The sequence below is a fragment of the Python bivittatus genome, unplaced genomic scaffold, assembly GCF_059951505.1.
Source record: "Python bivittatus isolate LINGU-HERP-01145 unplaced genomic scaffold, Pbiv_v1 ctg000080_np1212, whole genome shotgun sequence".
NCBI classification, from domain to species: domain Eukaryota; kingdom Metazoa; phylum Chordata; class Lepidosauria; order Squamata; family Pythonidae; genus Python; species Python bivittatus.
In genome coordinates, this window is record NW_028277035.1 from 2,200,888 (window position 1) to 2,213,253 (window position 12,366).

Here is a 12,366-nt window from a genome sequence, read left to right on the forward strand (position 1 = left end):
TAATGGGACTTAATATCTGGATAAATATATTTAGAGTATGTGGATTGGACTTTTAGACAAATCAGTTGTAATTCCCTTTGACAAGACACAGGATAAATGTTACTTTTTATACGTTTTCTAGTATAGAGAAGCTTCTTATCTTATTCCGTTATGGGCATTAATACAAGTAATATAATACCAGTGGAAGCTGCATGCCATTTCTGATTCAGTAGCACCTGTGGAACATTTGATCACAGAACAGTCTTTCATATAGTGCGAAAGACTTGGCCATGTAAAGATTTTTATCAGGAATTAATAATGAAATAGCATTGTTGATATATAAGAAACCTTAAGCCTTTCGAGCCTTTGTTTTGTGTATGTATATAAATATTGCAAGATGATCTATTTGAAGACTTTTTTTATAAATCCCCAGTGATTATTGATCATTGTGATATGTTTTTATTCTGATTTTCAAAAGGAAATGGCATGCTGCTCCAAGTTGGCTTTGATTGGAGTGGCCATTAAGCCCTATAAATAATATAAAAGAAAAAAAATACTATTTGCCTTTGCTTGACACTAGCAAAGCTTTGATGTGAAATTTGCTGTTTTAGCTCTTTAGTTGGGATTAGCTAATAAATTAGCTATCTAGCACACATAACAATATATAATTATAGTCCAGAAGAGGATGAAAATTGTAGTTTTCAGAATATAATTAAACTGCTTTGCAGTGGATGATATATGGCATAATTTACCTAATATCAAAGATTTACTCTAGAATCTTGATATGGTTTGAACCTAAATCTTTTTAGCCCTTGTTCAGTCATAGCTTCAGTAGAGAGTCTTGTGTGTATTATATTCCTTGTTCTCTTGCTATAAAATACTGTAGATGCAGTTGTAGTTCTGATGTTTTGGAGATTGTGGGCCCTTAGAAAGATAATTGGTGACCAATTATTTTTGTCAATCTGGTACTAAAATGCTTAATGTTTGTACCTCAAGATCTAAAAGAAAATGAAATATAGTAAATTATAGCCAGGTGAATGTTTGGTCCTAAAAAAGTATTACCCAATTATATATTACTTTTTTCAAGCTACCATAGCTAACTTTTTTTCAATGCTGGGTTGTTGTCTTAGCAATTTGAACTCAATAAATATCATGCTTAGCCCTAATATGGTATGTTTGATTTTTGCTTAGCATGTTGTGTAAACATTATCATTATGCTTGGTAAACCATGATTTTTGGTTAGCAAGTTGGATAAATGTGGTCCTTATAGGTAGTCCCCAGTTTAAGAATGAGTTCTGTTTCCAAGGTCCTTAAGTCAAATTTGTGTGTAAGCTGGAACAGTATTATTGTATAATACTATATAAGTAGTATTGTGTAATTAACTTGAGCTGTTGTGTATTTAACTCAAATCATTGTGTATTTAACTCCAGTTTTGCTACAATAGGCTCTGTTCTTAACTATGGGTTGTCCATAAACCGGGCATTCTTAACCTGGGGACTACCTGTAATTCAAATAAATTGTGATGAAAAAAAACCCAGATCTTAGTGATGTGTGAACCCAGGCTATATATTTCCAACAGTGATCTGATTAAAGCGTCAATGCTTCTGTTTATTTAGAATTTTATAAATGTTAACATGTCTTAGGCAATATTTTTTCTTTGTTAATTGCATATTAATAATATTAATCTCAATTTCATCTATAATGGTGTTTCTCAACCTTAACAACTTTAAGATGCATGGGCTTCAACTCCCAGAATTCCCTAACCAGCTTGCTAGCTGGGGAATTCTGGGGGTTGGTCCATGCATCTTAAAGTTGCTGAGCCTGAGAAACACTGATCTATAAGATACTGACTATGGATCTGTACATTTGGCAAGAAAGCTAACTTTGCAAATACGGTTGACATACCATATTTTGTGTTTCATAATGTCCTGTGTGCATGTGCATATACCAATTCTACATTTTAAGGTGTCCTGAATTAGTGCAACACTTAATATTTTACTTCTGGTGTCATACTGAATCTTGGGCTTTAGTATGTTTTCAGCCTTATTATGTTGATCATTCTGATTTTTGACTACCAGTCAGCTGGTTCTGCTTTTTTTTGTCTGGACTTAACTATTTGCTGTATAATTTCTGTTCGGTTACTTTAGAAATTTTAAGGGAATTAAGTCTCTATTTTAATAGGCTATATAAATACCATGTAAAAACATATTTTGGGGTTTGTTAGTCCTAAGGAATTGGGTTCTCAAATCACAATTTCACTGTAAAGCTTCATATGTTAAATTAATATTCTGTGCATATTTGGATGACTATGCATTTCAGTGTTTTGTAGTTATATGAATAATTTGAATTCAGGCTAATAGTTTGTGAAACTTAGGTGATTCTTTCTTCTTTTTTTTTTTTAAGTGTGATCCAGAAAAACTGGTTTATGCATATATTACAGAGATACTTCCTGGTATGTATTGTGGCAGGGGGTGTGCATGTGTGAATCTTTGGTCTTTCAAAATCCTAATCTGCTTACTCAGAAGTAAATTTCAAAAATTTGCTACTATTTATTTCCTAGTAATTTGTCTTGATTCTCTATAATTGTGAAGAAGATATGAATTCACACACCCATACCTGCTAAATAGTAATTATCAGTTACATTTGGAGCTCTAATATTTGGTGCTGAAGAGGAATAGAGTATGTTGATTTTTTAACATGATTTTTCAGGCAATCACACGCTTAAAATGGAAGCACATTTTGGAAAGCATACTGAAATCTGCATAAAGACATAAACTTTTCAGAAAACTATATTAGAAGTTCTAAAATCTTTCCATGGTTTCAAATAAGTGTGATGTCCTGTTTTGCATTCTACTTATGATTGTCTTAAATTTATACTGTGTCTAAATAGTATATATTAATTTTCTTCAGGTTTTGATACTTCATAAAATCTGTTACACTATTTAAGTCTGAGCTTTTAGTTACACATAAATATGTAACTGAGAACTTGGAACAAAGCTTTCAGAAGCTAAATAGAAATGTACTTTAGTCCTATAATTGCAGACAAGATGATTGACTCTTAAAATAACATTCATATCAGCTTTCTCTTGCGTGATTTGTATCTGGGAAGGTTAAGTGCAGGCAGAGGTGAAGACTGAGAGAGCGCTGCCTTAATTATGCAGCTTGTGTCTCTTTTCAAATGGCATCAAACATTTGTCAGCTGGAAGTTACTAAACTTTGCTTCAATATAAGTTAAATCCCTGCGGAGAAGCTATATATTGTGCCCTAATTCAGAAAACAGGCCTGTATTACCATAATTGCATACTGTAGTTATTAAGCTGCTACAGGTCTGCACCTCAAGGACTATGTACTTCAACCATTTCCCAAGTACTGTGTTCTTCGTCAGAGGAGTGCCGTCTCCCTACCGTCCAGTGTTTAGCACCGAAAAATAACACCTTGGATATAGGTCAGTCTTCTTAATGTGTTTTCCTCTAGATACAGTAGGCTATAATTCTCATTTCTCACATCTGGTTTTACAGGCATAGTAGTCTACAGTAATCTATATTTGGAGGATAATACAGTAATATATTACAGTATATATCCAGTATATACAGCGTAGTATATGTTCAGTATAATATGTATTACAGTATATTATTATACTGGGTAATACGGTAATATATATAATACTGTATTATATATATATGTGTGTGTGTGTGTATATATATATATATATATATATATATATATATGGATAATACAGTAATATATACAGTAATATATATTTGGAGGAAGTCAGGCAGGGGAAGCTGGTGTGCTCCTGAGTACAGCTTAACCCTGAACCAAGTTTAATGCCCGGTGAAGATTTTTTTTTAAATTTACTTAAGCTTTGTAACATTACTTAGTTCTCCCTTTAATTTTTATATTTAGCTTTTAGTCCTGTGTTGATTTTATAGAAGGCTTTTTTCTTCTGTTTTCCTCTAACCAATTGGTTGTCATATTATGTCTCTTCTTACCATTAAGCTGCTTTGAAAGACTGAAGAGCAACTCTTAACTTCATTCAATAATAATGTTTGTCCTTAGTATGCTTCTGGTTGTGAATTTGGGAGTTGGCTCAGTTATGCATAGCCCCTCTATCAGTTAGGTGTATCTCTACTCAAAAAAAAAAAAAAGTATTTGCACCACTGCAAGAATTAGAACACATGCTGTTAATTGCTCTGTTATGTATAAAACCAAATGCAAACTGGGGAGATAAGATAAAGCCAAATTGAATTCAAAGGGCATTGCTCTCAGGAGTAAAGAATTAGTGTAAGAATGCTTTTGAAGTGTCACTGTTTCTCTCCCACAATAATACTTAAAAGGAGGAGCAGTCTGGATGACTGTAATCTTCTTAGTCTTGTGGGTATTTTATTGCAGAGAGAAATGTGTGCCCTGTGTACAAGAGTAGTGCTCTCTGTATAAATCAAATTAAATCGAAACACATCCTGTTTCATCTGTATAAATTTATGGGTCCTGCTTTTAAGGGAAATGTGCTCAGGACTGAACCAGGACATTTTGTTATGCGCTGGATTTAATAACTTTAGAAAGCCTTTCTGTTACTTATTCATAATGAAGGGCAAAGGTAACTTGTTCAAACAACATCTTTATGAGCTACTCACTGTGGTTCCGCCTTTTTTTTTTTTTTTTTACTTTTTGTGCTTGGTAAAGAGTTGGGCGCTGCCCTTCCCACTTGTTTCTATTTATTGTAATTAAAGGGCCTCCTCATCCCATCAAGTTACTAGAACACCTTGAGATAGATATATGCTCAAGTTAGTTAAAGTTCAAATTGAACTTTAGAAGACTATACAATAATACAAAGATTAATGCATATAAATAGTTTGCTAAAGTGGAAGACCCCTCCACTTGGTGCAAAGCTAGATTAGCTTCTCAAACATTAACTTAATCCTAGAACATTCTTATACAAGCTGTCTAATGCTTTTCTTAGATTTGGAGAACAAATCAGTTTAGTTAGCTGTAGAAATGCACTGATATTGCCAGGTCTCTCATTTTGTCCCTTTACTCTTGTGTAGTGGTGACAATTGTTTAGGTGAACTACTAAATCAAACTATTCCTTTATGAGTTTATGACATGACAAATGGTGATGACCTCATTACTGATTGGAATGCAGGGAGATGAGCCCACTTGTTTACATAAGCATAAAGTAATGACAATCTGTGGCTGCTACGGTATTTCCCGCAGTCCAACAATTTTAAACTGAGGCAACCCAGAATACATTTTCTAATTCTTGTAAATAGCTCCATGATTAATATGGCAGTCTGGTCTGTGAGTAGTTACTAATGTTAAACTAAACCCTTCTTGTGGAAATGAGGAATATTAATATTTGAGTCTGTTCTGTATAGTTTATTTGTACTCAAGATCTTATGGAAAAGTACTAATGCTGCAATGTTAATAATCTGCCTTTAACGTTCTTAAAAATATGTCTTAAATCCAAAACAAATGATATATTATAATCTTGTAGCACTCCTCATTTGTTTGCTGCAAAAGACCAACATAGACATTCATATAGAAACTGAGATAGGTTTGCAGAAATTCTACAGCTTTCCCTGTGATCGCAGGCTATGGTCTCATTTATTTCTTGGCAGAAAAGCATGTGTTCTCACATGATCTGATATGGGAGATATTTTTTGAAAGACTGTGTCATGGAAGAGTTATACTCAGTGCAGATGCGTTACCTGAAGATCTTAGTTTTATAAGTTTATCATTTAAAACCAAATCCTTTTGATTATAGATGCACTAGATACTGCAACCCAAAGAGCAGGCATGCAGCTTGAAAGAAATCAGAATGATTTCTATGATAAACATACGTTGGATACAGTCAGTGTTTTGGCGCTATTTTTTTGGGGGGGGGGTTGGCTTCAATTCCCATAATTCCCATCAGCGCCCCTGTAAGAGTTGATGTCCAACATGTCTGAAGAGTATCCAGGTCAGGCCAAAAAAAAAAAAAATACAGTGGTACCTTGGGAAATGAACACCTCTACTAACGAACTTTTCAGGTTACGACCAGCTCCGGCCGCAAAAATTTACCTCGATGTGTGAACTCCGCCTCGGGGTACGGTCATTTTTCCGCCCTGACACGTCCGCGGCAATTTTTCCGCCCCTGACATGTGGTCTGTGGCCGTTCTCCCGCCCCGCAGCGCCCGGCCGTTCTCCCGCCGCGCCCGGCTGTTCTCACACTGTGCCCGGCCTTTCTCCTGCTGCGCCGCGCCCGGCCATTCTCCCGCCCCTGACGCGTGGTCCGCGGAGGCCAGAACGGATTAATGGTAATTACATTGAACCTTATGGGAAAATTTGCTTCGGGGTGCGACCAAATTTGGAGGGCGGAACGGATTAACCGGATTTACATTGAACCCTATGGGTAAATTTGCGTTGGGTTACAACCAACTCAGAATACGCCCAGAGTCACGGAATGCATTAAGTTCGTATCCCAAGGTACCACTGTAGAGCTGTATTTGATAGGGTGAAGCGGAGGCAGTAGCAGACTGCAAAATAAGGCCTAACTTTTGTCTCACTGCTTGCTCTAAATAGGGCCCTTTCTATATTCATTGAAGAATTGAGAATCCCAGATGAACTACAGATAGTTCAAGCATCATGCTACAGTTATGTCAGGGATTAACAGTGAGATATTATGCAACAACTTTATTCTGAATGCAAAACCTCTCTGAACGGAGAAGCTGTTTGTCAGATATACACAGATGTGTGGCTTAAGGATTTTTTTTTGTTCAATCCATGGCATGTTTCTTGCCTTTGCTCCTGCTACTATATTCCTCCTTTAAATGTGCCTGCACATCTGATGTTTAAGGTGGTATCCTTTAATTTCTCAGCCTTCTCCTTCTAAATTGGGCTTCCTTCGTGGTCATAAAATTTCCTCAACTTTTTACAAATGAAGGCAACTGGACTCTGGATTCTAAATTGCACTGACTCAAATTATTTCATTTTCTATTTAGATCATATTTTAGTAGCTTTTGTAGAGATACTGAACATTCTGTATGGAGAGATATAAATACCGTATGGTGTTGCAATACCATTTATTGCTTTGCCTTTTTCTGAGCAAAGGTTTCATTTCTGTGCTTTCATAAAAATTATTAACCAGCCTGTATTCCAGATTTTGTTACTTTATATTCTTAAAGGAAGGTTGGACATTGTTGGCTGACTAGCTGTAAACAAAATGCAAATCCATGCATTTCACCATTATTTATTTCCTTGTATTTAAATATTTGGAATTGTTTGGACTTGCATGTCTTTTTATGCATTGTCTTCAACATCTCATTTAAGATAAACCTTGCTTTCTACTTGTTTCTCTTCAACATTAAAACATAATTTTAGTAGAACTTAAATCCTTCTGTTGGAGCAGAATTTCACTTAAGGTTTCTAGGCCAGGTGTAGACAACCTATAAACTATGTCTGTAGGTCCTCTTTGTCCATACAGCCTAAATTTGGTGTTTCCTTGCCCAAAAAACCCTGTATATTTTCTACCATTTTTTATATGACAAGCAGATTAAAATGATTTAAGCCTTAGTAGTGAATTGCAGTATGTAATAGTAATTTCCGTTTATTACATGTAAAGTAATACATATAAATTATTAATTTCAAATTTCTCCAAATGAGGAAATCCTGCCCTTATCCAGTCTGCATTATGATCATGCCTTCTGTGTCATTTTCAACTCAATATAGGACATCCTTAGCACAATGCCCATTAAGGGGATAAAAATAGTTGTGAAAAGATTGGCATGCAATCTGGTTTCAGGCCTGTTTTCCACGTGTAAATAGCTTTGGCTATGCTGATATGACTTATGTTGAGGAATAGATGAAGGAATGCATCTGTTCTGATGGATCTTTCCAAAACTTGAATATGCGGTTAAGCATGTTATCCTTTTGATTTACTTGATTGATATAACACTTAGAAATGATGGTATTGTGGATTCAGATCTTTCTTGGAGGGTCTGCTCTACAGGCGGTGTTAACAGGCTCTCATAGAAGAGGCCTGGGCTGTGTCAGCATTATCCAGATGTTATGCAATTCTAAAGTCAATTGAGGTGTGTTATGCCAGTATTGCATTGGTTGCCATCTCTGAGCCTAATTCAATCCTACTCCCCAAACAGGTTACCTGGAGGACCACCTTTCTCCACTGGAGCCTGCCATCATATTAAAATAATCTTATATCCCCAGCTTGTATAGCCTTTAGGGAGACCAGTCAGTTTGATGGGTATCCAATAGCTTGGGTAGTTGTTTGAAGTATGCCAACTTGACTAACATACGTATCCTTTGAAGACCCATTTGTTTTGCCCTGTTTTTTCCTGAAATAATGGTTGCTCTTTTAAATGATCTGTTTGGCTGGGAACAATTTTTAAAGCTATTCTCCTGGTAATTAGAATCAGGTAAAAGAAATGTATTGGTTATGGTCTTATGGCATATTTGATATGGTACATCCCTAGGCCTTTAAAAATCAGGTGGTGTATGTGCACGCATCAACACCCACAATATTTATTTCAGGCGCTTATGTGCTGCTTTAACCATTCCAGCCCCAAATGGCTTATAGTAAAATATCATATTAGAAGATACCTATAAGGACGTGGAAGTTTTAAGTTTTTAAGTATCTAGAAATATTTGCAATAAATCAGTTTTAATAAAGAAATGCTAAAGCAGGATGATATATTCTCAATCCTTTAAATTGGATTCTTGAGCATATTTTAGATTATAGTGCTGGGTAATGATTATATGAACAAGGAAGAAATGTCCTCATAATAATTAACATAGCATATAAAACATACACAGGTAGTCCTTAACAACCACAACTGGAACTGGAATTTAGGTAACGAAGTGGTGGTTAAGTGAATCATGTGACCAGACCTGATTTTATGAACTTTTTTGTGACGGTCGTTAAGTGAATGACTGCAATTAAGTGAATCATGTTGTTAAATGAATCATGTGGTTCCCCACTGATTTTGCTTGCTGGAAGCCAGCTGGGAAGGTCGCAAATGGTGATCATATGACCCAGGATGCTACAACTGTTGTAAGTGCGAGCTGATTGCCAAGCACCTGAATTGCAATCACGTGACCGCAGGGGCACTGCAACAGTCATAACTTCAGGTACTGGTCATAAGTCACTTTTTTAGCACTGTAGTAACTTTGGTTGCTAAAAAAGCAGTCATTAAGGACTACCTGTACTTACACATGTAACATTATTTTACTATGTGTGTTTAATTAATGAATAACTGGAGATACCTCTGTTATGCTTAATGGAAGGCTAAGTTCCCTATTTTCCCTTCTCCCATATTCAGTAAACTTGAGTTTGCTGTGGCAGGAGATATTAGTTGGTACTAATAACCATTCTGAGATACTGAAGAGCCTTTAAAGCTAGATTCATAGCAATAATCTGCTGGAGTCTCTTACCTATCCTCTGATGTGAAGTACAGTGGTACCTCGGGTCATGAATGCTTCTATTCACGACCAATTTGGGTCACGAACAGCACTGTTCGCAAAATTTTGCTTCCGTTCGCGAACTCTGCATCGGGTGACGAACAGGATCCGTGGCCATTTTCCCTGCTGACACACGTGGTCGTGGCTTCCTGTAGGGAGGGGGACTCTCCCTCCAAACAATAACCACCTCCCCACCCACCTTCCTATCCTCCACGCCTCAAGCAAGGTTAGTGTTCTCTCTCTTCATACTGTACTGTAGTGTACTTTGTGTCATATTTTTGTGGTTTAAAAAGAAAAATAGATATGGTTCAGAATGGATTAACCATATTTACATTGAACCTTATGGGAAAATTTGATTCAGGTCATGACCAAAATTGGTTGGTGACCAAATTCGTAGGGGTCAGAACGGATTAACCATATTTACATTGAACCTTATGGGAAAATTTGATTCGGGTCGCGACCAGAGTCACGGAACGAATTAAGTTCGTGACCCGAGGTACCACTGTATAATCTCCTTTTTTATGTTACTCTAAAGGGGCAAGATACCTACTTTCAATTCTGTGGAGTTCTTGGTGCTCTCTGAGCTTGGTTGTTTGCTTGCAAACATTTCATTACCTAACTAAGTAACAACAGTAGCGCGAGTGAGTATGGGGGTTTGCTGCCTATGCTCACTTGCACTGATGATGTTACTTAATTGGGTAATGAAACGATTGGAAGCAAACAACCAAACTCAAAGAGCAGCAAGAACTCCAGAGTTCAACCCTGAGCTACATATATTCTCTTCTATTGGAACTTTCAATTGTATTTGTGTCTAAGTACACTATATACAGCTAATATCCAAGTGTCCTTATGGGTACTTTTCTTTCTCCACAGCTTTTGGTGCCTCGTGATTAAAGAGGAGAATGAGAAGATTTTTGAGGCCTGGACATGATACTGTACGAGAGAGGCTCAAGCGTGACCTTTTCCAATTTAACAAGGTATGTTGTGGGGCTTGAATAGGATCTAAGAGGAAACAAGTACATAACCTTTCCACATTTCACATCCCATTGCTGGTTCAGGTGAATTGAGGGATGGAAGGTAAGGGACTGCTTAACCTTCTGACTTTGCTGAATGCAGTTTGCCCATAATCATACTTATTTTTTGGTTTGGAATATAGTATGAAACACAAAAGTATCTGATAAACCTCCCAGAATTGTTGGGAGTCTGTGGTGTAAAAATTTAATGAATCATCCATCATCTTGTGCCGGACTTATATTGCCACTGAGACAACAGATTTTTGATATATTAATGTCTTAAGCTTGCAGATTGTTTCCTGATTTCCAGATGGCCATTTAGAACTCAAATTTTCATTTATAATTTTTAAGACAGGAGGTCTTTTTTCTTCTTTGGCAATATGTTCTCTCTGTGGAGGCATATGGCAGCTATTCTGGTTTGGGTATAGTACTGTTTTTAAATAAACAAGCAAAGGGCAGTGTACAATTCACAAGCTTGTATGCACTCCTTCAGTGAAAGTGGGAGGAGTGTTAGATTTTATTTTAAAAAACGAAAGCAGTTGGTATGCTGCTAATTATTTAGTTAAAAATCTGCAAAGCTAATACTGTGTTAAACCACAGTAACTCTAAATAGATTTTTATTAACTGAAGATAAATTTCTCTACATTTCAAAAACTGCTTTTAATTCAACATCACAAACAGTACAGTGGACTACAGGAAGTCCTCGCTTATTGACTGCCTCATTTAATGTCAATTCAAAGTTACAACAGTGTAAAAAATTAGCTTTGCAACCAGTCTTCACATTTATGACCATCGCAGCATCCCATGGTCATGTGATCACCATTTGGGCACTTAGCAGCTGGTGCACGCTTATGACTGTTGTAGCATCTTGCAGTCAAGTAATTACCATTTGTGTGCTTCGCAACTGGCTGGTGACTAGCAGTTTAAAATAGAGAAGGCGGAAATAATATTGTAAGTCATGGTCATGTGATGTTTCACTTAGCGACTGCAGTGCTTAGCGACGGAGTTGCCAGTCCCAATTGTGGTTGCTAAGCGAGGACTACCTGTATTTGGAAGAAGTAAAAACTAGAGTGTTTTTGTGATGTTCACACATTCTGCCAATTCTTAATGTTTTTGTAGATCTGTAAACATGGCACTTTCTCTGTCTTGATAGTCATGAGCGACAGCAGATATATTAGCAAACTGAGGGAAAGGAAATAGGGCTTGATTTACTGTATTGAATTGTGGGCAGCCCTCTTTGGAAACTTTAAGATAGATTAGCACACCTTTTGCAGATGCTGGGGAGTACTGGAATAGCTTCAGTGTTTTACCTCTCAAGATGTTTATAACTAAGCAGTGCTATTCAAAAGTCAGTTGTAAGAAGCACAAGTAATCTATGCTAGTCTTCCCTATCCTGCTGGACTCCAGACAGATTTCAGTTCCTATCATTCCCACTCAGAGGACAGTCAGCTGTTTAACTGGGAAAATAGATTTGTAAACCACAGTATCTGGAAGCACTATTTGAAGGAGGCATCCTTAGAGCTTCCATTCTGACCTTGAGGTCATTCAGCTTTAGGAACAATAAGGCATTTCTGCACTGGAAGAATGTGCCATGTTTCTTCATAGTGAACTGGAGAATTGCAGATTGTTCATGCATGGAATTCCATGTTAAACATAAGCCACAAAAACAATCCCATTTCAAAATATTGTTTGGATACCCAGATTCAGATATCCAGATTCTCATGTTGCAGTTGGTTTACACACTTAAGTTTCATTTACTAAATATAAACTGGAGTGTAGGAAGTATCTATCCCTGACCCTTCTCTCTCTCTTGCTTAAATCATGAAATGGCAGTATTTTTAACTTACATTTTACATGTCTAGCTTGTGATTAGTGTGATTTGTAGTGGATTGGCCCAGTGCAGAAAAGAATTATGCCTGCT

General features: G+C 36.6%; 1 protein-coding gene across 7 annotated transcripts in view; it reads left to right on the plus strand.

Annotated features, from left to right (window-relative positions):
• LLGL2 (LLGL scribble cell polarity complex component 2) overlaps nt 1-12,366 on the plus strand; it is a 68,033-nt gene that overhangs the window by 2,572 nt on the left and 53,095 nt on the right. For 4 of the 7 annotated variants that reach the window (XM_088133333.1, XM_088133329.1, XM_088133335.1 and 1 more), the window contains exon 2: nt 10,306-10,409. In XM_088133333.1, the coding sequence (XP_087989459.1) occupies nt 10,335-10,409 (75 nt within the window). In that variant the 5' untranslated portion in view covers nt 10,306-10,334. Of the gene's footprint in view, nt 1-2,382; nt 2,432-3,346; nt 3,425-10,305; nt 10,410-12,366 lie in introns of those variants that run through there. The other 3 variants (XM_088133331.1, XM_088133332.1, XM_088133334.1) reach the window with 2 other exon arrangements.